The sequence below is a fragment of the Acanthamoeba castellanii genome (genome assembly GCF_000313135.1).
Source record: "Acanthamoeba castellanii str. Neff unplaced genomic scaffold scf7180000084722, whole genome shotgun sequence".
Classification (NCBI taxonomy): domain Eukaryota; phylum Discosea; order Longamoebia; family Acanthamoebidae; genus Acanthamoeba; species Acanthamoeba castellanii.
In genome coordinates, this window is record NW_004457490.1 from 97,092 (window position 1) to 123,366 (window position 26,275).

The 26,275-nt window shown below is 58.8% G+C and overlaps 15 protein-coding genes across 15 annotated transcripts in view; 8 read left to right on the top strand and 7 right to left on the bottom strand.

Moving 5' to 3' along the window:
- Positions 1-1,488, top strand: part of ACA1_155060 (uncharacterized protein) — a gene marked incomplete at both ends in the record, with an annotated part of 1,749 nt that extends 261 nt beyond the window's left edge. Inside the window, 4 exons of the mRNA XM_004340551.1 lie at positions 52-401; positions 474-613; positions 701-852; positions 957-1,488. Coding sequence (XP_004340599.1) covers positions 52-401; positions 474-613; positions 701-852; positions 957-1,488 — 1,174 coding nt within the window. The remainder of the gene's footprint in view (positions 1-51; positions 402-473; positions 614-700; positions 853-956) is intronic.
- Positions 1,489-1,779: 291 nt separating this feature from the next.
- On the top strand, positions 1,780-2,767 carry ACA1_155070 (methyltransferase domain containing protein; the record flags this gene model as incomplete). Its single annotated transcript, XM_004340552.1, has 2 exons — positions 1,780-1,948; positions 2,067-2,767. The coding sequence occupies 2 exons, from the start codon at positions 1,780-1,782 to the stop codon at positions 2,765-2,767; spliced, it is 870 nt and encodes a 289-aa protein (XP_004340600.1).
- A 105-nt stretch (positions 2,768-2,872) lies between these two features.
- On the bottom strand, positions 2,873-4,601 carry ACA1_155080 (uncharacterized protein; the record flags this gene model as incomplete). Its single annotated transcript, XM_004340553.1, has 2 exons — positions 2,873-3,724; positions 3,756-4,601. The coding sequence occupies 2 exons, from the start codon at positions 4,599-4,601 to the stop codon at positions 2,873-2,875; spliced, it is 1,698 nt and encodes a 565-aa protein (XP_004340601.1).
- Positions 4,602-4,886: 285 nt separating this feature from the next.
- On the bottom strand, positions 4,887-7,270 carry ACA1_155090 (gammabutyrobetaine dioxygenase; the record flags this gene model as incomplete). The annotated part of the gene is made up of 12 exons (XM_004340554.1): positions 4,887-4,973; positions 5,108-5,298; positions 5,392-5,462; positions 5,600-5,703; positions 5,835-5,945; positions 5,990-6,110; positions 6,197-6,308; positions 6,419-6,627; positions 6,717-6,838; positions 6,928-6,975; positions 7,053-7,118; positions 7,229-7,270. The coding sequence occupies 12 exons, from the start codon at positions 7,268-7,270 to the stop codon at positions 4,887-4,889; spliced, it is 1,284 nt and encodes a 427-aa protein (XP_004340602.1).
- A 237-nt stretch (positions 7,271-7,507) lies between these two features.
- On the top strand, positions 7,508-8,538 carry ACA1_155100 (Tim10/DDP family zinc finger superfamily protein; the record flags this gene model as incomplete). The annotated part of the gene is made up of 4 exons (XM_004340555.1): positions 7,508-7,678; positions 8,126-8,203; positions 8,260-8,313; positions 8,443-8,538. The coding sequence occupies 4 exons, from the start codon at positions 7,508-7,510 to the stop codon at positions 8,536-8,538; spliced, it is 399 nt and encodes a 132-aa protein (XP_004340603.1).
- A 433-nt stretch (positions 8,539-8,971) lies between these two features.
- ACA1_155110 (cyclin, Nterminal domain containing protein) lies at positions 8,972-10,433 on the bottom strand (the record flags this gene model as incomplete). Its single annotated transcript, XM_004340556.1, has 5 exons — positions 8,972-9,032; positions 9,116-9,275; positions 9,365-9,530; positions 9,623-9,747; positions 9,872-10,433. 5 exons carry the CDS (start codon positions 10,431-10,433, stop codon positions 8,972-8,974), a joined length of 1,074 nt encoding a protein of 357 aa, XP_004340604.1.
- Positions 10,434-11,093: 660 nt separating this feature from the next.
- ACA1_155120 (uncharacterized protein) lies at positions 11,094-12,335 on the bottom strand (the record flags this gene model as incomplete). The annotated part of the gene is given in 8 exon segments (XM_004340557.1): positions 11,094-11,172; positions 11,267-11,359; positions 11,467-11,544; positions 11,637-11,734; positions 11,808-11,979; positions 11,992-12,068; positions 12,140-12,263; positions 12,292-12,335. Coding segments are annotated over 8 exon segments (765 nt in total), but the record flags the coding sequence as incomplete, so codon positions are not given.
- A 1,003-nt stretch (positions 12,336-13,338) lies between these two features.
- Positions 13,339-19,116, top strand: ACA1_155130 (RhoGEF domain containing protein; the record flags this gene model as incomplete). The annotated part of the gene is made up of 24 exons (XM_004340558.1): positions 13,339-13,416; positions 13,516-13,599; positions 13,681-13,982; positions 14,098-14,217; positions 14,326-14,508; positions 14,658-15,052; positions 15,148-15,213; positions 15,351-15,793; positions 15,883-15,984; positions 16,087-16,191; positions 16,278-16,367; positions 16,454-16,615; positions 16,692-16,816; positions 16,901-16,965; positions 17,037-17,122; positions 17,242-17,325; positions 17,490-17,631; positions 17,760-17,836; positions 17,907-18,032; positions 18,114-18,254; positions 18,324-18,461; positions 18,597-18,734; positions 18,811-18,897; positions 19,015-19,116. 24 exons carry the CDS (start codon positions 13,339-13,341, stop codon positions 19,114-19,116), a joined length of 3,441 nt encoding a protein of 1,146 aa, XP_004340606.1.
- A 117-nt stretch (positions 19,117-19,233) lies between these two features.
- Positions 19,234-20,167, top strand: ACA1_155140 (Maflike protein; the record flags this gene model as incomplete). The annotated part of the gene is made up of 4 exons (XM_004340559.1): positions 19,234-19,431; positions 19,547-19,712; positions 19,850-19,969; positions 20,058-20,167. The coding sequence occupies 4 exons, from the start codon at positions 19,234-19,236 to the stop codon at positions 20,165-20,167; spliced, it is 594 nt and encodes a 197-aa protein (XP_004340607.1).
- Positions 20,127-20,536, bottom strand: ACA1_155150 (uncharacterized protein; the record flags this gene model as incomplete). The annotated part of the gene is made up of 2 exons (XM_004340560.1): positions 20,127-20,370; positions 20,484-20,536. 2 exons carry the CDS (start codon positions 20,534-20,536, stop codon positions 20,127-20,129), a joined length of 297 nt encoding a protein of 98 aa, XP_004340608.1.
- A 190-nt stretch (positions 20,537-20,726) lies between these two features.
- ACA1_155160 (uncharacterized protein) lies at positions 20,727-21,505 on the top strand (the record flags this gene model as incomplete). Its single annotated transcript, XM_004340561.1, has 2 exons — positions 20,727-20,997; positions 21,147-21,505. The coding sequence occupies 2 exons, from the start codon at positions 20,727-20,729 to the stop codon at positions 21,503-21,505; spliced, it is 630 nt and encodes a 209-aa protein (XP_004340609.1).
- Positions 21,506-21,704: 199 nt separating this feature from the next.
- ACA1_155170 (uncharacterized protein) lies at positions 21,705-22,526 on the top strand (the record flags this gene model as incomplete). Its single annotated transcript, XM_004340562.1, has 4 exons — positions 21,705-21,884; positions 21,969-22,029; positions 22,189-22,280; positions 22,365-22,526. The coding sequence occupies 4 exons, from the start codon at positions 21,705-21,707 to the stop codon at positions 22,524-22,526; spliced, it is 495 nt and encodes a 164-aa protein (XP_004340610.1).
- Positions 22,527-22,669: 143 nt separating this feature from the next.
- On the top strand, positions 22,670-23,205 carry ACA1_155180 (saposin B domain containing protein; the record flags this gene model as incomplete). The annotated part of the gene is made up of 3 exons (XM_004340563.1): positions 22,670-22,784; positions 22,862-23,047; positions 23,165-23,205. The coding sequence occupies 3 exons, from the start codon at positions 22,670-22,672 to the stop codon at positions 23,203-23,205; spliced, it is 342 nt and encodes a 113-aa protein (XP_004340611.1).
- A 95-nt stretch (positions 23,206-23,300) lies between these two features.
- ACA1_155190 (NAD dependent epimerase/dehydratase superfamily protein) lies at positions 23,301-24,648 on the bottom strand (the record flags this gene model as incomplete). Its single annotated transcript, XM_004340564.1, has 6 exons — positions 23,301-23,462; positions 23,493-23,656; positions 23,770-24,037; positions 24,179-24,308; positions 24,392-24,495; positions 24,598-24,648. The coding sequence occupies 6 exons, from the start codon at positions 24,646-24,648 to the stop codon at positions 23,301-23,303; spliced, it is 879 nt and encodes a 292-aa protein (XP_004340612.1).
- A 261-nt stretch (positions 24,649-24,909) lies between these two features.
- Positions 24,910-25,940, bottom strand: ACA1_155200 (uncharacterized protein; the record flags this gene model as incomplete). The annotated part of the gene is made up of 3 exons (XM_004340565.1): positions 24,910-25,571; positions 25,607-25,730; positions 25,779-25,940. 3 exons carry the CDS (start codon positions 25,938-25,940, stop codon positions 24,910-24,912), a joined length of 948 nt encoding a protein of 315 aa, XP_004340613.1.
- Between the last annotated feature and the right edge of the window lie 335 nt (positions 25,941-26,275).

The following is a 26,275-nucleotide window of genomic DNA, read 5'->3' on the forward strand; positions in this document are numbered from 1 at the left end:
TGTGTCGTGTGTCGTGTTACGGCGTAGATCTAATGTAATGAACGGGTACAGAGTGAACGATTACCGGCGTAGCGTTGCGATCGACACGTCGCCGCGCTCGCAGACGCCGCCTGCATCGGCCTTCCGATCGCCTCGCGCAAACCTCACGGTTCCCAAATCGCCTCGGGCCGCGCCCGCCAGCCCGACCCTGACCCAGTCGGGGCTGATGCCGCCCGCGGTCGGCACCATCGCAGGTCTCAAGTCGCCGCGGCCACTCAGCAGCCGCGACGAGGAGATGCTCGAGCTGCTGGAGCAGCTCGACTCGGAGCTGCTGACCTCATTCAACAGCAAAGAGAAGCGAGCTACGGGCGATCACTACTCTGGTGACGCCGCGGGCCACCGACAAGAAGACGAAACAGAAGGTGCGTGCGTCCTCTGTCATTCTCTGACGTTTCATGCCATTCCTCTCTGACACGACACACACGACACGACAGTTTTGATTCAGATTTTGGAGGATCTGCGACTTTTGGTGCAGGGCCAAGTTGACGCCACGATCAACAATCGGGCTGTTGCGTTCTCGAGCAGCGCCTCTACGCTTCGCTCTCTATCGAGCGCCTTTTCCGATACCATGACAGTACTCAAGGTTACAACACGCACCACACACCACACACACCGCACATACCGCACACGCTCACATGCACGCACGTCTCGTGACACACAGTTGGAGATAGCGACGGTCAAGCCCGATGGTCCGGGCGAATCGCTGATGCGCTCGCCTCCCGTCGCCGAACGCATGCACGACATGCTCGTTTCCCATCACCGCCTCTTCGTCCAGACCGTCCTCGCCGGGCTTGGTCCAGAGCCTCAGCTCACGTACGTCCCCTATCCACTCGCATCCCGTGCTTTGGCGTTCACACACTCACCACACGGCACGCACGGCACACTCACCACGACACACGACGCACACGATATGACAGTGAGTTGATGTCACCGTTCCCATCGCGGATAGACTTGGTGTCGTTCCCGCTCGAGCGATTGTGGCGTTCGCCGCCGGTGCTGTCCATGCAGGAGGGAGACTCCTTCCACTCTCTCGTCTCCTCCGCGCAGCAGGCGCTCGACCGACTGCTCGCTCGGGGCCAGCAGCAGCCCAACCCCGAGGGCCTCGTCATCGTCAAGCTCGACGACCTCTTCCTCTTCAAGTCCGACAGCCGCCAGGTCGTCAGCGACCTCAAGTGCCTTCACGCGCTTCTCCTGCGGCTGTCGGCCGCCGAGACGGACGCCACGACCAAGCGGGCCAGGGCGACGCAGGCCGCGACGCTGGACTTTGCCGTCATCGTCTTCATCCGCTGCGCGGTGGACCTGATCGCCGCCACCTGCGCCGCGCCGAGCGGTGGTGGCGGTGGCGCGCGACAGAGAGCGAGCGCGGAGCGATGGACCGCAGCGACGATGACGCTGCGCAAGACGCTGCGCACCCTGGCTCTTCTTCATGCCATGCTCGGCAGCAGCTAAGACGTTTCACACAAGAAAAGCAGCACACACATGAAGTGGTCGGTAGGAATAGTTCTGTTTGCAGGGAGAGGTTCTGGCGGAGACTTCAGATCTTCGTCAAGACGAAGAACGAGGTGGAGAGTCGCCTCCTTCTGGATGTTGAAGAATCCTGCTTGCCCTGTTTCGGAAAACGTTTTCGGGGATCAGAGATGTTTCCCAAACGTTTGGGAATTCGTTGTTGTGTTATTTCTAATAATAATCCAAATGTTGATGCACACCTTTTCTTTTATTTTGTTAGATTTCGCTCTCGAGATGGAGGGGGTGCAGAACGTGTACGACGACCCGGTGTTCTTCGAGGGCTACAAGAAGGTCTGGTCCCAGCCCAACCCCTACAACGACGGCATCGAGCGGCCCGCCCTCCTCTCCCTCCTGCCCCCGCCCGACCAGTGGCGCCACCTCAAATTCCTCGACCTCGGCTGCGGTGCCTCTTTTTTCTTTTTTTTCTTTATTTTACTTTCTTTTTATTATTGTAATTATTTAATTAAAATACAATAAATTTGATATTAATAATATTTTTATTGACACCTTTTAAAATGCAGGCACAGGCAAGCTGAGCTTCCCTCTGGCGGAAGGTGGCGCGACGGTGCGCGGGGTGGACGTCTCCCAGCGCATGCTCACGGTGGCGCGCGAGCGGCTGGCGGCGGCTGACGACGACCTGCGGGCGCGGCTGTCGTTCGTCGAGTGCGCGCTGGAGCACTACGCGGACGCGGACGACACGTACGACGTGGTGGTGGCGGGCCTGGTCCTGCACTACGTGCGCGACGTCGCACCGCTGCTGCGCGCCGTCCGGCGGTGGCTCAAGCCCGGCGGCGCGCTGGTCTTCTCCACCGAGCACCCCATCTGCACCTCGGCCCAGGGCCTCCACCCGGCCTACGTCATCGACAACGATCATCAACCACCACAACAACCACCACAAGATCATCAACAAGATCATCAACAACAGCCAAAGCAACACAAGTACTATGTGTACGATCGGTATCATGAGGAGGGCGAGCGCCGGGCGACGTGGTTCGTGGACGGGGTGGTTCGGTACCACCGCACGATGGCGTCGTGGGTCAACGGGCTGGTGGCGGCCGGGTTCGTGGTCGACCGCCTCCTGGAGCCGCGGCCCACCGCCGACGCCCTGGCCGCCTTCCCCGACCTCCGCCCCTTCGACCAGCGCCGCGTCATCTTCCTCTGCGTGCGCGCCCTCAAGCCAACTTCTTCATCATCAACACCAACATCATCTTCTTCTGCGTGATTCTTCTCATGAGAGGCAAACTATTTACTTCTGTTTTTCTGTTCATGCCATTGCACACACGACACGACACGACGACCAACGGCACGCGACACACAGCCCGTGCGGTTAGGAGTGCTTGGTGGAGAGTTTCTCGTGGCTGCTGCCGCCACCGAGGAAGCTTGAGAGGAATCCGCCCTTCTTCTCGCGCTTCTCCCTCGGGATCTCGCGCACGCTCATCGACGCCTGCAGCTTGCCCGCCGTCGTCACGGCCTCGTGGCCGACGCCCACAGCCTCGCCGCCGACGCCGACACCGGAGGCGAGCCGACGGTCGCGACGGTCGGTCAGCGGCGCTTCGATGAACGAACGCGACGAGCGCGGCAGTAGCCCGCGGCCGCCGCCGGCGGCGGCGCCCGAGCTGTTGTTGGCCGCGGTCCCGCGTAGGAAACTAAAGTACTTGTCGTCGCCGTCATCGCCTACGCCGGCGCCGGCGTGGTGGTCGTCTTCGCTGCTCTTGACGCGCTCGAGCTTGAGGGCGCGCACGTGCGAGATGACCTCGTGCTTCTTCTTGAGCTCCTCGATGACGTCCATCGACCGACTCTTCTTCCTCTTCATCTCGTTCGTCTCCTTCTTCTTCGCCGCCGCGGCCGCCGCCGACGTTTTCTTTTCTCTTTCCTTTTCCTTCTTCTTCTTTTCCTTGCCGCCCGCGGCGGGCGAGTTGTTGGCGCCGAACGCGGCGGCCGGCATGACCATCGTCACCGGCATCATCGCCACCGTCATCGTCTTCCGCTTGGCCTTGCCGTCGTTGTTGTCATCGCCATCGACGTCGTCGTCGTTGCTGTAGCGGTCGTGCGCGCGTCGCTCGAGCACGATCGCGTTGTGGCTCCGGCGGACATCGGCGGCCGCCGCCGCCGTCGACGCTGCTGACGTCAGCAACGAATCGCCGCCGGTCTGGCGCGTGTGGACGGCCGTGCGATCGCTCTGCGACATGAGGACCCGGCCGGTGGCGGACGCGACCGGGCAGCGACACGGACATGCGGGACTCCCACACCTCGCGCACCTGCATCACGCTCATCCGCTTCTCGGCCGTCGCGCCGGGCTGGGCCTCCTGGGCCTTGTTGGGCTGATGATCGTCGTCTTTGCTCTTCGGTTTCGTTATCGTTTTCGTTCTTTGGTCGCCATCGCCGCGGGGTCCGTCTTCGCCGCCGCTACCGCTGCCGCTGCTTACGTCTTCGCTCTTGGCCGCAGACTTGCGCGGCGTCTTCTGGCCGCTGCCTTTCTTCGCCGGTTTCGCTTTCGTTTTCGTCTTCGTTTTCGTTTTCGTTTTCGTCTTCATCTTCCCTCCCTCCGTCGTCGCTTTTGTCTTCGTCTTCGCTTTCGCTTTCACCCCATTCTCAACGCTTTCGCTTTTCTTCTTCGCTTTTTGCTTCTTCTCCTCCTCTTCATCCTGCTGTTCCTTCTCCTCCCACTCCTCGTCGTCCGTCGCGTCGCCACGCGCGGCCGCACCCGCTTGGCTCTTATTTTTGTCGACATGTTGTACTCGCCGTTGTTTCTTCTGCTGTTGGTCCTTGTGGAGGAGGTGCGGGTCCTCGACCCAGAGCGGGTCTTCCCACTCGGACCACTCTGAGTCCGACAGCTCCGACGTCTCGGAGAACGAAGACAGCATGAACGACTCGTCGCACCACTCCCCCTCCCCGTCGCTTTCGTTCTTTGCGGTTGACCCGCTCGCCTTCGTTTTCGTTCTTTCCTCCGCGCTGATGGCGGTCAGGAGGATGATGCCGTTGGGTTCGTGTCGGCCCTGCTTCCTCCGCTTGCCGCTTATCCCACCATTGAAGCGAGGCCCCGCAGCCGCCAACATAGCTGCCTCTTCTTCGTTCTTTTTGCTGCTTGCCTCTCGGCCGGATGTTGTTGGTGTGCTTTTTCCTCTCTCGGTGACGAATCGCGCACACGATCGTCGACGTTTATCGCCTTGTGCGGGATATTTTCGAGATTGGTTCCTCTTCTTTGTTGCACTTGGCAACGCAAGCGATCGGCCCAACCACCCTCGAGGGTGTCCGTTGGCGTGCGAGTTTTTGGCGGTGGTGGGTGAAGCAAAGAGGCCAAAACGCATTCAAGGCCGCCGCCACGCGCGAAACAACGCCCACTACTGAGGGATGGCCGCCATGGGTGCAAACTGGCTCTGGAGCACCCGATAGCGATCCAAAAAGGCGTCCCAGTCCACGTAGGCGCCCTGCACACGACACACGCACGAATGCGCATGAGCCTGTGGCACGACACACGACACACGACACGACACACGACACACGACACACGACACACGACCGCACACTCTACGCGCACGCGCATGCGGGGTGGGGAAAGAACCTGGAGATGGCGGTTGCCGTTGGAAAAGGCGGTGCGGGCGTGGAGGATGCGACGGTTGTCGAAGGAGACGAGGTCGCCCTCCTCGGGCCGCCGCCAGAGATGGAGGTCGGGCTCCTGGTTGATGATCCGCACCAGCTCCCGGTAGGCCGCATAGTACTCCTCCACCTTCTCGCCCTCAATGTCCAACGGCCCTGCCATGCGTAGGGAACCATCATGAGTGTGGTGCGTGCGGTGCGTGCGGTGCGTGCGGTGTGAGTGATGCGTGCGGTGCGGGAGTGGAGTACCTTCGAATGTGGGCGCGTAGCGGAAGGCGCTGGCGTCACCGGTTTCCTGGTCAAGCTCGATGATCGGTCGTCTGCCCACGAATAGTCAGATAAGTCAACACGCACACGCCTCACCGCCCATGCATCATATACGACACGCACGACACGCGCCACACGACACACGGCACAATAAACAAAAAAACGTCTTAACAACATAGAAAAGGAGTACCGCTGAACCAAGTGGTGGCCGGATCGTTGGTAGTGGAAGGTGGCGGGCGTGGTTGCGAGCAGGCGGAATGCCTTCTCGTCCCTCTCCTTCAGCACCTTGGCCACCTTCGTAGCGGCAGACAGGGGCCACGTAAGTGCGTGCGGTGGTACAGAGCGATGATGCGTGTGCGTGTGCGTGTAGCGATGATGCGTGTGCGTGTGCGTGTGCGGGTGAGAAAGAGGAGAAAGGCGAATACCTGCATAGTGTCCAGGAATATGTTGGCGCCGCCTTCGGCTTGGTTGATGAGGCAGTGCAGGAACTGGTAGCCGGGCGGGACCTCATAATACCTGAGCGCGTAGGTGAATCTCTTCCGCACACGCGCATGCGACACGACACGCACACGACGCACACACAGCCCAAGACGGCGTCGTACATGAGGTCCATGTGCGGCGGAATCGGAAGTGAGGAGTAGGCGATGTTGGCGGCGTTCTCGATGCTCTTCACATCCCACGTCAACCCGTAGATCGTGTCCCTGCAATGAGACGCCATCGGTTCAGCATCCATGTGTGCCCCGTGCATCGTGTGTTGCGTGTGCGCCGTGTGCGCCGTGTGTCGTACCGGAGCTGACCCATGCGCTGGGCCACGCGCGCGACTTCGCCCTCTTGTTGCGGCACGCCTCGGATGAGGCAGTATCCGAACTTGAGCAGCTGCTGCAGCCACTGCCACACCGCTGCACATTCCAAACCAACACAGATCAGCCACCGCTGCCCGCACACGCGGAGAACCGCACACGCCACACGCGACACAAATGACACACGACACACGACACACACGACACACCTTCGTCCTTGTTCATGAGGTCGGCGTAGTCGATCTCGAGCGCGACGGATTCGGAGATGAGCACCTCCGGCGTCCACGGTACCGCCGCGCGCCGCATCGCCCGCCGCTCGTGCCGGGACTGCTGGTCGTAGGCGTAGCGGCGCAGGAAGTCCTGCGGGAAGGGGCTCACGTGCCCGTCCTTCCAGCGCACCACCACCTGGCCGTTCTCACTGCGTGGGTGAGGAATGTGAGCGACGTTGGTGCGGAATGCGTGAGGAATGTGTGAGGAATGCGGTGGACAGCGGCAGCGGCCACGCACAGGCTGACACTGCGAGGCACGGGGCGGGGCGGGAAGTCGAGAATGGAGACGAGCTTCTGGCCCGAGCTGCTGTCCAAGCACTTGGGGCACTGACAGTTGTGGCGCAGCCACGTATGGTGAAACTGACACGGTGGCAGAGAGTGAGCAAGGAACACACACACACACACCGCACACGCACCGCACACGCACGCAGGCGCGAGGTTGTATGTACCGGGCTAGTGCGGCCGTCTCTCCACTGCACTTCGACGCGGCCATCCTCCTGCAGAGTCAGACCAACGTCAGCGGTTCAACGTTTCTGAGAAGCTTTCTGGGAGGCTCAAGGCGAAGGCGGCGTACAGCGTGCACGGCAGCAGCGGCCGATCGGGCATGGGCTTCCGGCTGGGCGTGCGCAGCTCGCCTGGCCTGCACAACGCTGGTGGAGCGCAGCAAACTCGGAAAACCTGATAAACAAGCGTTATTAATATTTACTGATAATAATACAAATACAAATATTAAAAAAATAAACGACTCACGATGAGTTCACGAGATGGACCAAGCGGCTTCAACATGTCCATCTTTTTGCTACTTGAATTGGAGATTACCTGACCAGCCAGAAGAGGAAAGGAGTGCGGAGTGACAACGGAGGAGGTTTGAGGTCGTGACGCTGCCGTGCAGTGCCCTCTTCGCCGCCGCAACGAAGCCACGCGTGCCACAGCTCCTCATCTTCGTGCTTCTCCGCTCTGCTTGTTTTTGGCAATGAAATAAAAGAGAAATAAAAAGCAATCATTATCAAAAAAGATCAGAACACAAAGATGCAGCGGGGACGGATGTCGAAGGACGATGAGGCGTCGATCAGCCAGATGATGGAGCGTATGCAGATGGAGGACATCATCACCCACTACAACCGGCTGGCGGACACCTGCTTCACGCAGTGCGTCGGCGATTTCAAATCGAATGCGCTGCTGCAAAACGAAGAGGTCTGCGTGCAGCGATGTGTCGAAAAATTCACCCAATTCAGCACCCGATTTCAACGCGTCTTCGTCGATCACCAGACGGCAGCCAACAAGCAGCGACAATAGATGTATTCTTTTCTTCATTTTCCTCGAATTCCCCTTTTGTCACTGAGCCTATCCAAGAGCAGAACAGAGATCCGTCGATCGACACACAGAAAGAGGAGCATGGGCTATGAACGTCAGATTGAAGCCATCAGATGAGGTCCTTCCAACAAGATGAAGATTTTGTGTTGTCTGTTTTAAGATGGCGGGCCACGTCAGCATTATTAGTGGTAAGTCCGTTTGGGCAACAAGAACAAGGTTTCTTGTCGAACAACACTCACATCGAAACAATAATTCAACAAGATGGTACGATGCCGGCTGCGGGCATTCAATTGTAGGAGAGGGCTAAAAAAATGGTTTTATGAACTGGTGCAGGGAGACCGCAACAAGACGGAGCAGCTTCAGGAAGCGTTCTTCTACTTCGACGAGGAGCGAACGGGGAGCATCCATCTCGTACGAGCTGCCTTTCTTCTCCCTCTCCATTTCAAGCCCTAACACGACACCTCCAGGACAAGCTGCGCGAGATTGTGCAGCGCTCTGGTGAGGCCATGGGCTACCAAGACGTGCGCCCCCCTTCCTATTTTATTTATTTTATTCGTTTTATTTTGTAATTATGCCACATTCCAGACATTTTTGTTTTTTTGTTTTTGTGTTTTTTTTTGGGTTGTTCTGAGAGTATGTCGTCTGTACAGGTGGAGGAGTTCCTTGCTGAGGCGTCCAACTTTGCCGATGGTGCTGGCAACGTCGACTACAACTCGTTCGCCCAGCTCATGTATTCTGAGGACTAACTGGCGTTCATCGCCGCATGGTCCTTCCGTGTGTATTCATCCTCCACCCTCCTCTCCTGTACTAAAGAAACGAACCCAATCAATACACCCTTGGCACCAAACTTCACGTCTTACAGGTTCGATGAGAGCTAGAGTTGAAGTTGGTTGCTGCTCGGTGGTGGCGGTCTTGTATTTGTTTTTTGGACACGGGCCACGGCCTCGTGCTCTCTTCTCACCACGAGCGCTGGTGCGAGGCACTCAACTTGATGAGGCGCCTCCGCTCTTGCTGCGTCCAGCCGGCGTTAACGAGTATGATACACTTGCGTCTTCTTTCGTCTTCGTTCTCTCTTGTCGCGTTCGTTCTTTTCTCTCTTTTTTGTCGTTTTTTGTTTTCGTCGTCTCTTCGTTTCTCGCTCTCTTCTCGTCGTACGCCCAACGTCTAGTGTCGCCACGCTCACGTCTCCATAGCCTCTTGTGCCGTTCCCGCCTGCTTCGCCAGTGCGCTCTCTTGCATGCTGGATGCGAACACCAAGTGCGGGTAAGCAAGAGTTTTGAGGGCAGCCTGCCTGTACGCAGCGAGCCAAGATGCAGAACGTACCTCCAGGTAAAGTTGAAGCAGTCGGCGATCTCATCGAGCGAGAAACCCGTCTTGCGCTCCAGTCGCGCGGGCCACAGGGGCTCGATACGAGCCTGTCTGCGGGCCACGGCCAGGCACACGGCAGCCAAAATTGATGGTCGGAAACGCAAAAACTGGTGGTCTGCGAGGAAAGACGGGTCAATCATAACCAAACACGAAGCATGCTGAAACGCGAAGCTCGGAAGGAAGGGCAAGAGTCTTCAAACGAACCTAACACGATCATGGTCATCACCGAATGGGCGGTAGCGATTGCCCAGTCCTCAACCGCCTGCGACCTGTCGTAGGAAAGCGGAACGCCTCGAATGAGATCGTCGTAGCTCACGCACGAGACCTCGGCCAGGAAAAAGTCGAGCATGCTGCGTGGCGTGGTCAGCAACTGGAGTGTACCATTGGACGTCGAGTGGTCACAAACGTTAGTTCCCGCTAGCAATCCTGTTTATCAGAGCTTTCAAGAGCGCAGCTGAGTACCAGGTTCCATCCAAGGTGGTTGAGTACAACGCGCTCGCAGGTTCGAATGAGGTCGGCAGAGTAAGTGTCCAGCGTGCGGTCGTTGAACTCAGTCACGGTGGGCACCTTGTTGGAATCTCCTCCAACTTGGCTGTACGCACACAAGAGAGACGTCGAAGTACTGTAAGTGAGCAGCTTGCCTATCAGAAATCCTGCGAAATCGACTGGATCTTGCGCACGAATCTGAGATCTCTCGATGTTGGAACGCACCTGCGATGAGCAAACACGCCGTAGCCACGAGCTGCAACTTGTTGCGCTCTATGGACATCATCGAGAGCATGCGATCGAGGTAGGCGACGGCCAGGTGTGTGGTGGCTCCGTGAAAGCCGAAGTAATCGCCCACGTCGAGCATCCAATCTACGAGAATGGGTCGTGTCTTGTGGTACTCTTGATCGATCTGTAGAGCGGGCGTGTCTTCCTCCTTCCTTCGAACTTCGTGGTAGATGTCATCCGAGAGGACAGATCCCAGGATGCTGAGGTCCTCCAAGAACGCACTCGACGAGAGCGAAGACATCGACGAGGACAGCGAGGAAGATGGTGAGGGCTCACCGAAGCTCTCCACCGAATCCTCGCCCCAAGCGCAAGTGGACTGCGAGAGGCTATCGTCGCAGCGCTCGCTGGGGGTCTCGTCTCCCAGGCGGTCGCCCGTGTATCGATCATCGTCGAGTAGCGACGCGTTGAGTGAGCTTTCGCCGCAGCTGAGTGAGGCAGAGGGCGATAGAGGGATCGAAGTGCTGTGCTCATCACCGCTCGAGAAGGAGGAGGCCTCCATGCTGGCTTCGCGATGGCCATCTCGATGCATGGGGGAGCAATCAGGGTCGGGAGAAGATGCGAGAAATTGAGGAAGATGATAGGAAGGAGATGGGGAGCAGGGCGACGTCATCGTGGAAGAGGGGTGGGACGATGCGGGAGAGGCGTCATACGGGGATGAGGGGACCATGCCGGCGGGACTCTCTGCCGATGTCGGCAATGTCGCGACTCGCTTCCTCTTGCGCGGGTCCATCTCGTCTCGACGTCGAGATGTTCCTCTTGTGTGTTGTGTGTAGAGGCGATGTGTGGATGTAAAGAGGCAGAAAGAGAACAAGAGTAGAGAAGAGGAGAGATCTGCTGCTAGGCGGCACCGCCACCGTCCTGCGTCAGGACTGCACCAGCACGTGAAGAGAGGGAGTGGGAAAGAAAATGGGCTGCCGCGCAGGCTCTTATTTCAGCGGTACCCCCCCCCCAGCTGGGTGTCGCCCATTGGGAGAACCCTGTTGTCCGCACAATTCAAGGCACGGCCTTCACCGCCGGAGGTGGCCACCAGATGGGGGAGCACACAACGCAGCACACGGCACCGGTTGGGCGGCTGCAACCTTCCTGCATATGGTCGACAGGCCACGGAGCTTGCGCGGTTGGTCAAGCTGAACTTGTCCCTGCTAGCGATCGATGATATTTAGGGCGCGGCGACTTCGACGTCGTCGATCTGGAGCACGATGTTGGTCCGAGCGATGCCTGGCACCGACAACATGGCCCTGTTGGATGTTGTTTTTCACATGACAGCATGTCAGGGCATTGTCGTAGGAGAGACCGGGCCGAGCAGAAAGGCAGGTGGTCGTGGGAACGTACTTGGCCCCTCCGGAGGAGTAACTGAAGCCGCTCCAGTCCGCAATGGGGAATACTTGGTCCAGCGTTTTCTGCTTCAGCTCAGCAAACTGGTCACTGGACGGAGGTTAGCAACTGGCCGCACAGAGAGGGCTGCAAATGGGCCGTACGCAGCGTCAGGCAAGCTGTGTGTGAGCGTGTTGAAGTTCAGCCTCTGTGAGCACGTTGCTTGCGCCTTCCACGTGTCAGCGCTGATACCGATGCTGGGGGGTAGCGCCGTCTTGTACGCCCAGAACCAGTTCCTGACGAACCAGACAGCCGCATTATTCTTTTAGATCGGCTGCCCGACTTTTGGAGTGCCGATCGGTTGGGGTTATGCAACATGCCGCGGTACCTCCAGTCGTCGGCCCCGCTGGTATTGCCCGACAAGAACAGCAGCCTTTGCTGCGACTGAACCGGGTTGTTGTAGAGGGCCGACCACGACAAAAAGCCCTAGGACGATAATGTAAACGGAGGTCACCGGCAACCTCGCAGCGCACTAGTGCGGAGTGCATGTAGTGCGTACCACAACTGAGGGCTTCTGTTCGATGAAGTTCCTCTGCGCCAAGCGAAGGGTGGAGACGTTCTGGTTGCTGGTGACGTTAACGCTGACCACACCCAAGAAGCCCATCTCCTTGATGCTGAACGCGCTGTAGGCCCGGGAGTAGTCGTATCGCAAGCAGTGCTGGCCGTTCCCTCTGGCTGCGTACCCCATGCAACAGAGAACGTACTGCTCCGATCCATCGGGCACCGGGGGCGGTCGAGCTCCGTCATAGCATGCTCCACTCTGAAGAAGAAACAACATCAGTGACACCTCATTGGTCTTACAAGCGTAAAGAGCATCATCACCTTACTAACGTGACACTCGTCGTCTTGTTCAAAGTACTCGAAGGCGTTGTACAGCGTGTCGACTTGAGTAAGGGTAACCCCTGTGGCCACGGTAAGCTGCCGAGCCAAGAGCTTTCCTTTGTTGAAAGGTCCTCTGGGGGAGGATGAGGAGCCAGGGGTACCGAGATATGGCGTTTCGGAAGAGATCGAAACTATAAGAGGGTAGCTAAGCAAGTACGTTGGAGAGATGGAGCTTCGCTTGAAGGCTGTCCATGCACGGTTCAAAGTGGTGGCGCCATGTTCTAGGTTCAAAGAGATCTGCACCGACGTCGTGCACCTGTTCGCCAACGACTGGTTATGCAGGTGGATCGAGGGGAACCTATCAGGGAGTTTACAGCGTACTTCGCCCCCAAGCAAGAAGGTTCGCTCCAGGTGATGGCGTCAACATCAGTGCCTCCTACCGCACTCCTCGCTACACCAAACAGCAAGAGTAGAACCGTCAGCCAGTGAAGTCCTGGTTGGAGCATCTACCGCCAGTTGCTTCTCCTTCATCCCGGGAGACTTCCTCGCTGCAGCTTCACCGTCAGGCATTGACTGTCCATTCATCGCAACCTTTCCTTTCTTGGGTGACAAGATTCCCGGTTACTTCCCTGTATTGCGAGGACCAAAAAGAAAAAGAAGCGGAAAACAATACCCAGACTGAGCACCAGCCGCCCACGCCACACCAGCGTGATGGTTGGCATGGGCCAGAAGGACTTGTATGTCAGTGACAAGGCCCAGTCCAAGTGTGGTATCCTCACCCTCAAGTACCCCATTGAGCACAGCATTGTCACCAACTGGGACAACATGGAGAATGTCAATATCTGTCCACATGAGTTGGATACCTTTGCCAGGGACAACAGGTCCACATGAGTCAAAGGTACCTTCCAACTCATGTGGACCTGCCAATATTGAACAACACAACCTATGTAAGCCCACAACCTACCATAATGCCCACATTGGGCTGTTTGTATGTGAATGAGTTCATCAAGAGTGGATAGAAACCCAGTGTGTGCCCCCGAGCCAGCACCAGAGCCTGCTCAATCCACATTCTGCGCCATTCCAGAGGCCGACCACCGCAAGGTGTTTATTGGGTGGCTGCTCGAAAATAACAAATACCTCCATTCCTTTTGAGCGCCAACTTGGCCACCTCACATCTGGGTCCAGGGAAATTAAGCGCATTCGCTGAGATGGAGGAGGAGGGCTGTGTCGTTACGATTCCCACCTACTCCACCAAGCACGACGAGGGTGTAAAGGATGGCTACACGGTTCCGTTTCCTCTTCATTTATTAAATCTCCACAATTCCCTGAGAGATTTGCTCGCAATCCGTTGCTGACTCAAAGTGATGTTTTTATATCCACCGCAGGCATACCACATTGTGATTAACTGGAAGGGAAGCGAGTGGCGCACTGCCGTCCGCTACTCCACTTTCCGCCAGCTCCATGATGCGGTACCACCCTGCTATCTCAGTTGTATATTGTTTATTTTCATCTATTGTTATTTATTTATTCAATATTTCTGAGGCGCGCAGGTCAAGCGACGCTTCCCCTCGATACGCCTGCCCAAGCTTCCACCCAAGAAACTGATGGGCAACGCCAGTGAGGAGTTCCTCGAGAAGCGGCGCGCCGAGCTGGAGACCTACCTCAGCGAGCTCCTCTCGGTGCCCATCATCCGGGCGAGCGAGGAGGTGAGCCGCACACTCGAGCTCTCCTCCACCATCGACGTCGCCACTCTCAGCCCCCCCGCCACCGCACCTGCGCCCGCTCCGTCTTCTGATGGCCGGGTCTCGGCCCCCGCTTCCTCGTCGAGCGCAGAGCCGTCGAGCGAACACAGGTGCGTGTGTGCGTGCGGTGGTGTGTGTGGGTGTGTGTGCGTGTGCGTGCGCGTGCGGTGGTGCGCGTGTTATTGGGTGTGTGTCTCGCTGATCTGTGTTTGCACTCCCGCGCAGCACGCACACCTCGTCTTATGATACCTCGTACAAGCGGGCGGTGGCACTCTACGACTTTGACGGAGACGCCTCGCAAAATCAAATGTCATTCTACGTCGACGAAGTCCTCTACGTGCTGAGGTACAATCTTCTGCCCGTGCGCGGGCGGCTGTGTGTGTGTGTGTGTGTGTGTGTGCGTGCGCGCGGTGGTTGGTGCCCTTTCCGCTCACCTCCGCTTTGGGTCTCCAGCCAGGATGACCCCGAGCAGACGGGCTGGTGGTGGGGCGAAAAGGAGGACGGGACGCAGGGCTATCTCCCCTGCGACTACATTCGGTTCGAAGCAGAGCCTGAAGCGCCGCCACAGCCTGCGAGTGTGCCTCAACACGAAGACAACCAGGAAAAGCTGTCATCTCCGAGTCTGCGATCGCCACGGTATTTTGTCCTCGACGATTTGTGTGTCGTGTCGTGTGTCATACATGCGCGTCGTGTGTGTGCCGTTGCTGAGGTGATTCGGTGCGCGCATGCAGATTGCCAGCTGAGCCGGCGCAGTTTCCCCTGCCAGCTTTGGTTTTACCCTCGAGTGGAGGCGGTAACAACGGACTCGTCCAGCCCAGCCCTCGGGCCATGACACCACTCCCGTCGCCCTCCCAGGAGCGGCTGCACCCCGCCGCCGCTGTCGCCGCGTCGCACACGGCGAAGCCCGCCGGCGCGCCCATCGGCGCCGTTGGCGGGCCAGCGCCGGTCAATGTCCAGCGGCCTCGCCTCGAGGTGGGCAATAAGAAGCCGCCGCCGCCGGTGCCCACGCGCGGCTCGTCCTTCCCCTCGCTCCCGGCAGTTCCGGGCGCAGGGGGCGGGCCTTCGCCATCGACCTCTCCCGCAGCGGCCGCGCACAAGTTCGCCCATTCTTTGGGCAACGCGCCACCCCACCAACCACACCAGTCCGCATCGCCCGCAGCAGGCAACAAGGCTCCCACCGGTACGCAGTTGCGCGTGTGTCGTGTCGTGTCGTGTGTACGATAGCGTAGTAATTGCTCACATGTCACCTGGAATGCACCTCAGATGCGTCCCCAGGTCCTCGCAGGATGCCCGCTCCACCCCAGTACGGCGTATCCCAGGAACAGCTCGCCAATCGCATACGTACACATAAACCCGCATGCACGGACGACACACACGCACACGCACACGCGCACGCACAGACACGCACCGCCGCACACGACAGACGCACGCGCGCGCACAGGATATTGACTGAGAGTGGTGGCCTTGTCTTGTGGCAGGCGAGGTTGGGGATGGTCGACCGAGTCCGCCGCGCGCCCCGCTCGGCGGCCCGCGGCCCTACCAGCCAGGCCTCCCGCCCAGCGGCGCTGCCGGCGGGCACCCCATGCCGGCCATGCGACCCGCAATTCCCCAGCGCCCGCGCGGCGATGCGAGCGCCATCAGCCCCGCCAACCGCTCGCAGGACGGCACCGACGCCGGCGCCGGAGAGGGCCACCACCAGCGACCAGCGTCACCGGCGGCGGCCACGCCGCAGGCGACGGCCGCGGAGAAGAGCCATCGGCGGACGATGATCGCGACGGAGATCCTCACGACCGAGCGGACCTACGTGGAGGGGCTGAAGTGGCTCATCGACGAGTACAAGGCCGCCATGCTCAAACTCACCACGGAGCCCAACACCGCCATCACCGACGCCGTCATCAAGAAGATCTTCTCCAATCTCGAGGTGACGAGGAAACCCCTGTGCCCTCAATTTATTCAACCACTCATGACGTGTCGTGTCGTGTCGTGTCGTGTGTGTGTGTGTGTGTACAGATCATCAAAAATTTGAATCAAATGTTTGTCAACGATTTGGAGAAGCGGATGGAGGCCTGGGACACCGACAAGACCCTCGTCGGCGACCTCTTCAAGGGACTGGTACGTGCACACGCCACCCTGAATTTATTGTATTTTTGATACTTATTATTATTATTATATTTTTATTTCTCAATTAACTGACCAGTTGTTTTGTCTATTTAGGCTCCCTACCTCAAGATGTACAAGGACTACAGCAACAATTTTGAAACGGCCACGGAGACGTGCCAGCAGATACGCGAGAACGGACTCGTCACCGTCGTTCTCGACGTGCGTAGGCCCCGCAGCGTGTCTCACTGGCGGGCATCGTACTTTACTCACACCGCCCAACGCGCAACACCCAACGCGCAACACAGACGGTCAAGCCCAAATGTCAGAATCTGACGATAGAGGCGCTCCTGATCACCCCCATCCAGCGGCTGCCGCGCTACAACCTCCTCATCCAGGTGCGCCACCGCGAGTGCACACAACACGCGCGCGCACCACCGCACACGCACTACCGCACACGCCTCACCTTTTTCGTTGTGTACAGGACCTGCTTCGCAATACGGCGGAAACGCATCCGGACTACAACAACCTGGCGGACGCGCTGAAGTCGACCAAGGAGATCGCCGACTACATCAACGAGTCCATCCGCCAGGCCGAGCAGTCGGCCAAGTTCCGCAACCTCGCCACGCAGGGCGAACAGTTCCGCGTACGCCTCCCCCAAGCAGCCGCAGCCACGCGTTGAGAGGAGAGTGGACGCTTAAGCGGGCGGGTGTGGTGCGCAGCGCTTGCTGGAGGCGCACCGAACATTGGTGGCCGAGGGGAAGGTGACGCTGGCCGAGCGCAAGTCCAAGAGCCAGTGGATGCTGTGCCTCTTCAACGACATCATCGTGCCCGCCAAACTTCAACGGTATGCCAGCGACGCACGACACGCACGACACGACACGACGCACACGACGCGACGTGCACTAACGTTCCCTCGTGTTGTGACCAGAGGCGAAATCATCCCGCAGCTTACGGTGCCACTGCCACTGACGTGGCTACACACGGACGTGAAGGGTAACAGTCCAGGCGCCTTGCGGCTTGCCTCGAGTCGGTTGAACTGAATGCGTGTGTGGTGCTGCGCGCAGGCGTGAAGGAGCCAGCGTTCGAGATCATCACGCCCGAGCGCACGTTCGTGTTTGTGGTGGCCACGCCGCAAGAGCGGCTCAACTGGGTGAAAGCCGTCGGCGACGGCATCAACAATAATATTCAACACAAGGTACACACCACGCACGCACCCACGCACCGCGCGACACAGCGCTCGTTCTCAAGCTCTCTTTTTGCGTTGTGTAGGCCGACATGGATAACACCAGGCGGCACGGCACATATTCGTATTCGACGGGAGGCGAGTTCACCGGTCAATGGCAGCTGGGCAAGGTGTGTACCCCTCTTCACATTCTTCTTCTTCTGCCTCTTGTTAACGTCACCACACACACGCACACACACACACACACCACACACACCACACACACACCACACACACCACACACACACACACACACACACACACACACACACACACACACACACACACACGACAGCGGCATGGTAGTGGACGTCTGGAGTACTTCAACGGTAACGTGTACGACGGGGCGTGGCAGGAGGACATGCGACACGGCTACGGCACCCTGACCTACGCCACCGGCGAGGTCTACGAGGGCACCTGGGCCAACGACAAGAAGGGTGCGGGCCGCCACTGTTGTGTGTGTGTGTGTGTGTGTGTGCGTGCGTGCGTGCGTGCGTGCGTGTGGTATGTGTGGTGTGTGTGTGTGTGTGTGTGGCCCACCTGAGTCTCACCAGTGGCCATACAGACGGGCAGGGAACAATGAAATATATGAATGGCGCGGGGTACACTGGCCAATGGAAGGACGGCCTGCGTTCGGGCAACGTACGCACACGCACACGCACCACCACCGCACACGGGGAAGCTAAACTGTTTTCTTGCACACATGCGACAGGGCACGATCGCGTTCCCGAACGGGGACGTGTTCGAGGGCAAGTTCATCGGAGACAAGGCGCACGGCAAGGGCAAGCTGCGCTACCACAACGGCAACACTTTCGAGGGCTTCTTCGAAGACGACCGAGTACGCCACACGGCCACACACCGCACTCGGACCTCTTTTAACTCTGATTGTGTATGTGTGTGTGTGTGTGTGTCGGCGCAGAAACACGGGCTGGGCACGTTCAAGTCGGCCGACGGCAGCCGGTCGTACCAGGGCAGCTGGGTCAACGGCCGCAAGGAGGGGAGCGGTCTGATGGCCTACGGCGACGGGTCCACCTACCAGGGCAACTGGCACGACGACAAGGTACCACCTGTAGCCGCGTGTCCCAATACCCGCCAGGTGATGGCTGACGTCACGCTTTGCTTGGTGCAGCGGCACGGGCAGGGCAAGATGACGGAGAAGGACGGGTCGGAGTACGTGGGCGACTGGGTGAAGGACGTGCGGGAGGGCAAGGGCACCCACGCCACCAGCTACGGCCACACCTACGAGGGCCAATGGAAAGAAGACAAGGTTCGCTCACCCTGCAGCTCTTTAATTGTATTTTAAAGTCATATTATTATTCTTTATTTTTATTTCGTTTCTTATTGTTTCTGATTTATTGGCGATTAATGATGAATTATTTAATTCGATTTTCTTGGAATGTAGCGCAATGGGCATGGCACGCTGGTGACGAAGGAGGGCCACCGGTACGAGGGAGAGTGGGTCAATGGGCGACGGCAGGGCAAGGGTACCATGGTCTATGGCTCCGGCGACAAATACGAGGGCGTCTGGCACCAAGACCGCGTACGTGTATCGTGTGCGGTGGTGTGCGGTGTGTGCGCGCGATTTTCAAGGCGTTGACCATTGCACGCGCACACAGCCGCACGGCAACGGATTATGGACGTCGGCCGACGGAAGCAAGTATGAGGGCAAGTGGACGAATGGCGCACGCGACGGCAAGTGCTCAGTCCTCCCGCCTGCCAAACCCAAGGCACGGCCTGTCCCCCTCTTCCCGCTCGCGAAATGACTACATTGTTCTGATCTCTCTCTGTGTTGTGTGTCGTGTCGCGTGTCGTGTGAGCAGGACGCGGCTTTTGTGGGCACGTGCAAGGAGAACACGGTCATCGGGCACGGCGACAAGGTGTACGAGCTGGCTCCCTCCATGCCCGACCTCAATATGCTATAATTTCTGAGATGTTGGTTGTTTTATCACAAAATCAAAATAAAAATTTCACGCGTCGCTCTTTTTCTGCGTGCATTTCTTTTCCGCTTCTTTTCTGTTCCTTTTTTCTTTTGCGGTCACATGGCCGCGACGCTGAGGTTGCCGGTGGTGTTGGGTTCGTCTTCCAAGTGGCGGCGGGCGGTGGTGGAGGAGGGTCTGGGCCTCGCCATAGCCCGCACCGTGAGCCCAGACATCGACGAAAAGGCCATACGCCACCCGGACCCCTCCGAGCTCGTCCGCCTCCTTGCCGACGCCAAGGCCGATGCCGTCCTTCCTCAAGTACCTCACCCTCTCGCAACTGCTGCATCTTTTATTTGTCAACATTTATCATCAATCATTTCTTATTTGTTTATTTGTGTATTGTTTATTTATTAATTATTTAATTCTCTGCCAGGTACCGGAGGAGGCGCTGGTGATCACGTCGGACCAGGTGATCGTCTGCGAGGGGCAGGTGCGAGAGAAGCCCGAAGACGAGGCCCAGTGCCGCGAGTTCCTGCGCAGCTACGCGAGCCACCCGGCCGAGGCCATCGTCGGCGTCGCCGTCACCAACACCAAAACCGGTTCGACCTACTTCTCTTCCCTCCCTCGGTCGCTCGAAGAGGAAGACGAGGAGATGTTGAGCTGACGATGCATCGTGTGCGCCGCACGCAACACATGTCCTTTTGCTTGATCGCACGACACGCACGCATGAATGCAGGCAAGCGGGTCAGCGGTGTGGCCAAAGCCGTGCAGCACTTCAAGCCGCTCCCGGAGGAGGCCATGGACGCCCTCATCCGCCAGGGCGACGTGCTGTGGTGCGCCGGCGGCTTCGCCATCGGTACCGCCAACTTAACGCGCCACTCCAGCCACGTACTACAGCATGTGGGCATTGACACTAACAAACACTGACGCATTCGTATACGCAGAACTCATGGCGGACTACCTGGGGCCGCTGGAGGGCGAGAGGGAAACCATCATCGGCCTCCCCAAGACGCTCACCATGGACCTGCTGCTCCAGGCCGACGCCGACAACTGAGCAAGAGAGCGGTAAACAAATATAAATAAAAATACTTGTGTTCAGACTTGTTTATGGGCTGCTTCGGCTTCTTGGGGAGTGGTCGCGCTGTGGGCGGAGACCTGGGCCTGCAGCAGATCGCGCCACGCGCGGAGGAAGGCCTGGTGCTCCTCCGTGGCTTCGGCCAGTCCCGCCACGTCCCGTGCCTGCCGGGCCACCGCCTCCTGCACCGCCCCCACCTGCGCCGCAACCTACGAGAAGGCATCACCAGAAGAGATAAGTCAACCTACTTTTGGTTCATGAAAAAAGAGGGGGAAGTGGGCCGGGCAGTGCGCACCGCCTCCAATCGGCGCGTGAGCTGTGCTTGTGGGTCAGCCTCACGTTGGCCATCGCTTGCAATTAATTGTTTTGCAATTTCCTTTCCATTTCTTTTATTTTACACTTCGAAATTTCGGAGTTACATTAATCTGCCGAGTGACGTCAGCGCCTCAGTGCCCGACCGAGCCACTTGCACACTGGCAGTCCTGCTTCCACATCGCTGGCACAATCTGTGGGAAATTAAAGTTACTGCACATAAAAGATGGCGTTCATTCACACTCGCATCTCGTCTGCACTGGTGCTGATGAGCCTTCTGGCCCTCATCTCCATGCTTGCGTTTGCCACTACCGTGGAGGCGGCGCGCGATCCTGCACTGACGCACGAGGAGAACATCAAGCTGGCCCTGCGCGATTGGGAGCGTGGCCTGAGCGGCAAGCCCATCAACTGCCGTCGCTTCGTCGATCTCTTCATCGATGACGGCGTGTGGTCGTCTCCCGCCGGCGCTCGCAACAAGTCCGCCGTAGAAACCAAACGTACGCCACTTTCTTTCATTTTTTGGTCTAAATAAAATTATAAATTCTAATCAAACGTAAATATAAATAAATAAATAAAATAATAAACAATTCAGCAAGCTGAATACAATAATTATTTTATTTAGCTGACGTGCACACCACCGCTGCAGCGCACGTGATCAAGGGCCAGCGCCCGATGTACAACCACTGCGAGAGGGATCGCTTCTTCTCGGGCTTCGACCAGGTGGAGGCCTTCGTGTCGGGGCCGACCACGATCTCGGGCTTCACCGTGGCCTTCCCGCGCACCATCCTGCTCATCGTGAAGGACGTGTCGTGCCGCATGACCTGGCAGGGCATCGCCGTGATCGACTACGACGAGGAGTACCGCATCAAGAGGTGGCAGGACTTCTGGAACGAGGACGAGTTCGAGCGGCAGTGGAAGGGCTGCCAGTGGCCGGCCGACATCCTCCTCGACACCACCTCCACCACGCCAACTGCCACCAAGGCCGCCGGCAAGGAGGAGCTCTAACCCTACACACACGCACACGGCGATCGCACACGCACACACGCACACATGCAATGTTGTTGATACTGTTTATACACTGTTTTCCTGTTCACCATCATCAACGTGGCTTGATGCTGGCCTTGTAGTGGTTGGCTGCTGTGTGGAAGGAAAAGGTGGTGAAAAAGATCGAAGCGAGCAAGGCTGAGTTAAGCAGATCGATTGGATGGAGCCGTGGTGGGCAGCAACCACACCGCAGGAATGGATCGATAGGCTGGGCTGCAAAGTCACGGTTCAGCTGAAGGGAAGCCAGGCGCCAATCGAGGGCTTCCTCTACTCAGTCGATCCCGAGCTGCACCACCTCATGATCCTGCGACCAGCACCCCCAGCAGCTACTCTCGATAAGGTGCCTCCCCCCAACTCCACCACCGCATACGTTCTCAAGATTAAATTACTGAATCGATTTTTTTGCCATCATCTGCGCGATTAGCGGGTAGACTATCGCGTAGAGCGTGTGGTGGCGTTCGCTCATGCCATCACGGCCGTTCAATGTACGACTTGCTTCCCTGCGAGGCTTGTGCGTCCGTGCGTGTGTCGTGTCGTGCTGCATCTCTCTCTCTGACTGCTGAGCGTGTGCGCAGTTGGGAGTGAGCGAGCGCCGATGGCGCTCGACGGAGACGCGAGCCGTCTATTCACGCACCCGCCACCAGCTCAAGCCGAGTCGACCACCACCACCGCCACCGCCTACACCACCACAAACTTCCAACACCGCAAGGCCGTCGTGCAGCAGCTGCTCGAGAAGGTCCTTCTTCTCCCCTTTCTCTGCCTTCACCATCATCATCACTATCATCATCAAGTCTCACCCACGTCTACCATTGTTGAACAGGCCCTGATCCCGCACGCCGAGGAGAAGGGCGGCGTGATTGTGGTGATGGCCGGCGTGGCCTCGATCGACCCGCCCTACAACGCCGACTCATGTCGGTCGCGCAACGAGATCGTCCTCCAGCGCCTGCAGGCCATCCTCTCCACCCTTGTCCCCGCTTCATGAAGGCCACCAGGGGTCCTGGGGGCACAACTGTTAGATGACGTCATCCGCCACCTTGAGGTGAAGCAGTCTTCTTTTGGTTGTAATGTCTTTTCATCAAGGAAAAGGACTGCAGCCTCTCCAACACCACACAACTCGAAGCAAAGATGAAGTTCGTCGCCGTTTTGTTGTTCTGCATGGTTTGCAGCTTCTCGTTCGCCAGCGCCAAGAAGGTCGCTACCGAGGCCACCGCACCACCACCCGACAACTACCTCTGCCCGCGTACGCTCAACAAGATGATGATGATTATTAAAAAGTTAATTTGTTTTTTCCTCTTTTGATGTTTGGTGTGGGCGCAGTGTGCGAGTTGGTGGTGACATACGCCGAGGCCTATCTGTCCACGAACGCTACGGAGCAGGAGATCACCAACGCCCTCGACCGCGTCTGCAAAGTGGCCCCCGCCTTCCTGGCCGCCCAATGCGTCAACTTGGTGGCGACTTACCTGCCCTGGATCATCACTCAGATTCTCGACGGTGAAAACGGCGGTACGTCCACCTTTTCCACATGCAGGCCTCCAACCAGGACGCACGCTCACTCGCACACTCACACCCACTCACACTCGCACTCGCACGCACACGCACACACTTCTGTCAAAAACACAGCCAAGCTCTGCGAGCAGATCACAGTATGCCCGTCGAACTAGGCATCAGTCGCTGCTTTTTTCGTGTGTGTGTGTGTTCACGCGGTCCACCTGAACAACGTTCGCCTTTGAGACTCTACATGTTGAGATGGTGATGATCACTTGGGCGGCTGGAAGGCCTTGATGGTCTCGTAGAGCAGCGGGAGCTCCTCGACGAGGCCCAGGTGGTGCGGCCGCCAGCCCAGCACGTCGACGGCCTTCTTCGGGTTGACCACCACCGTGGCGTCGATGAACTGGCTCCAGAAATCGTCACCAGCCGGCTAGTAGGTGATGGTGCCGGCGAAGCCCACGAGCTTGGCGGCGCGCTGATTGAGCTCCTCCCACGTGGGCGAGCTGGTGGGCGAGGCGATGTTGAAGACCTCGCCCTTGGCCGCGTGAATCTTCTGCACCGCCAACACGTAGGCCTGGGCCAGGTCGTCCACATGCACCCACGACCACTTGCGCTCGCGCTTTCCTGTCGGTTGGGCCACGTCAGTGTGTGCGTGTTGCGTGTTGCGTGTGCGGTTGTGTTGTGTGCGTGTGCGTGTGCGTGTGCGTGTGCGTGTGCGTGTGCGTGTGCGTGAGTACCGCGGATGACCAGGGTGTCGCCGGTGATGTTGAAGAGGTAGGAGGAGAAGCTGCCCGAGTAGCCGTAGACGAAGCTCGGGCGGATGACGACGCCGTTGATCTTGTCCTGGCCCACCACCGCCTTCTCGTGGTCGATGCGCCACTGGATGAGCGGGTGCGGGTTGACCGGCGTGGTCTCGTCGACCACCTCCTCCGGGCGGTCGCCGTACACCAGCACGCCCGACGTGTAGATGAACGTCTTCTTTTGGTGCCAACCTTGCTCGGCCGTCTGACATCACCAGGACCACACAATCAATGCGGGCGTGGCGTGTGGCGTGTGGCGTGTGGCATGTGTCGTGTGTGTCGTGTGTCGTGTGTCGTGTGTGTCGTGTGTTGTGTGTCGTGTGTGCGGTGTGTGCCGTGTCGCTACCTCGACGACAAGATCGAGCAGCTGCTTGTTGGAACGGCCGGGCTGGGCCTCTGAGGTGTCGTACACGTTGTCGACGATGACGGACGCTTGCTTGACGTACTCGATGTAGGTCTCCGGCTTGCTCAGGTCTCTGTGTTGCGTGTCGTCGTCCTTGTTCAATCACGACCCACTGCGCAGCGTGGCCGTGGACGAAAAACGAAAAGGGCGGCGTACCCGAGGACGGGAATGATCTCGTCCCGACGGAGGGCTGCGGCCTTGTCCTCCCCTCGCACCAGGGCGTACACGCGGTACCCATTGCGCCTGAAGGCTCTCGCCACCTGGCCAAGAGAGTATTTACAATAATTTTTAATAAAAATTTGCACTTTTTATTTATTTTATTATTAGCAATAAAGGTGATAAAAAGTGGAGGGGACAGTGACCTGCAGGCCAATGTAGCCAGAACCGCCGCTTACGAACACTTTGGTGGACATGTGAGGTTTGTTGGTTTTGTTTTGTTAATGTGTTGTGTTGTGTTTCGTTTGGTGTTGGTTGTGTGCTTTGCCTGCGCTCAGTTTTGTGTGGCCTCTTTGCAGCACTCGGCGATTGGCCGCCGCTTGCGCCGAGAAGAACGAGGCGAGACGTTCGGCCGACCAGCGCGCCGAACAAGCAAGTCCCCTTATGTGCGAAGTTCCAACCCCCACTTCTACACGTCAGCTCCATTTCAACATATCATCATCATCATAAATATATGTTTATGTACATATTACATTGTTGGACACCACCAAACAAACGCTATGGCCAGGGCCTGCCAAGGGCGGCCAGCTCCACGCTCCTCCGTCGATGGGCCTCGACCGCGCCGCGCCGATCGTGGCCGTCGTCGGAAGGAGCTCGAGGGGCAGGCTTTGGTTGAGAGGGAAGCCACGGAGGCCTCCATGGTCGACCTGATGGTACTGCTGCGGCCAGGCCTGGTCGCCCTGGTGCTGGTGGTACGGCTGCGGCTGCGGCTGTGGGTGTCGGTGGAGGTGGAGCGCCGAGGGCGACGGCAGGGCCTGCGGGTGGTGAGCCAAGGCCGAGTGCGGCGTGGTGGTGGTAGGCGGGAGGACGTCGAGCGATAGCAAGAAGTGGTGGAGCGACGGCAACTGCGGCTGTGGCTGGGCGGGCGGCGCGGCAGTGTCGATCGTTGGTGGCGGCGGTGGAGGAGCTCGCGAGGCGGGGCTCGGCGGCCGACGCTTCGGTTGTCGCTCCACCACGTCCTCCTCCGGCGTAGTGGTGGCCACCTCGGCGGGGCTGCGGCTTCGCTTCCGCTGCGTCTTCCGCGCTGGGCGAGTGCCAGCAGGCGAGTCCCGACCCGGCGCCGGCTGCTTCGATCTTCGGCTGCTCCGGCGCTTCGCCGCGGCCGCCGGGAGCTGCTGTGCTGGTCGCGGTCGTGGTCGCGGGAGCGATGACCACCGCCGGCGGCGGAGGCCTTGCCCTGGCTCAGCTGTTGGAGAAGAAGCTCGCGCTGCTGCTGCAGGTGCTTCTGCCGCCTACGCACAGCCTCCTCGGCGTCGGCGAGCTCGGCCACCATCACCGCCTGCAGCGGCGGCGATGGCCGGGCAGGTACCGCAGGTGGTGGTGGTACGGCCAGGCCGGGCGCGGGCAGCCCGTACGCGGTCGACAGGCCGACCGGGGTCGTGGGCGGCGACAGGGACGACGAGAGCGGAGGCGACGACGCGGACGAGGGCACGACGGTCGTCGGGTGGTGAAAGGGCGCCGCGATGGCCACGGACGTGGGCACGTGCATGTGCTGGCCGAGCTGGTGGTGCGTCGTCGCCGGCAGCGGCCATGAAGAAGAAGAGGGCTGCAGCGGCGGAGGAGCGAGAAAGTCAAGCCCGGCACCACCGGCGGTGCTGACCGGCAGACCGAAGTGGTTCCAATCCCAGGGCAACCGCAGCTGTTGGCGCTGTGCTCCGACGTGCGGCGGCTCTGGGTGTCGTTGCGTGTCGTGCAACGAAAGCGCGGGAACGTTCACGTGACCGAACGACGTCGCAAGGTTGCTCGACACATCGACGATGGCATCTCGCCCAGGGGCCACCGTTGGCTGAGAAGACCCCCGCGGGGGTGCGGGGCGCAAGTCAG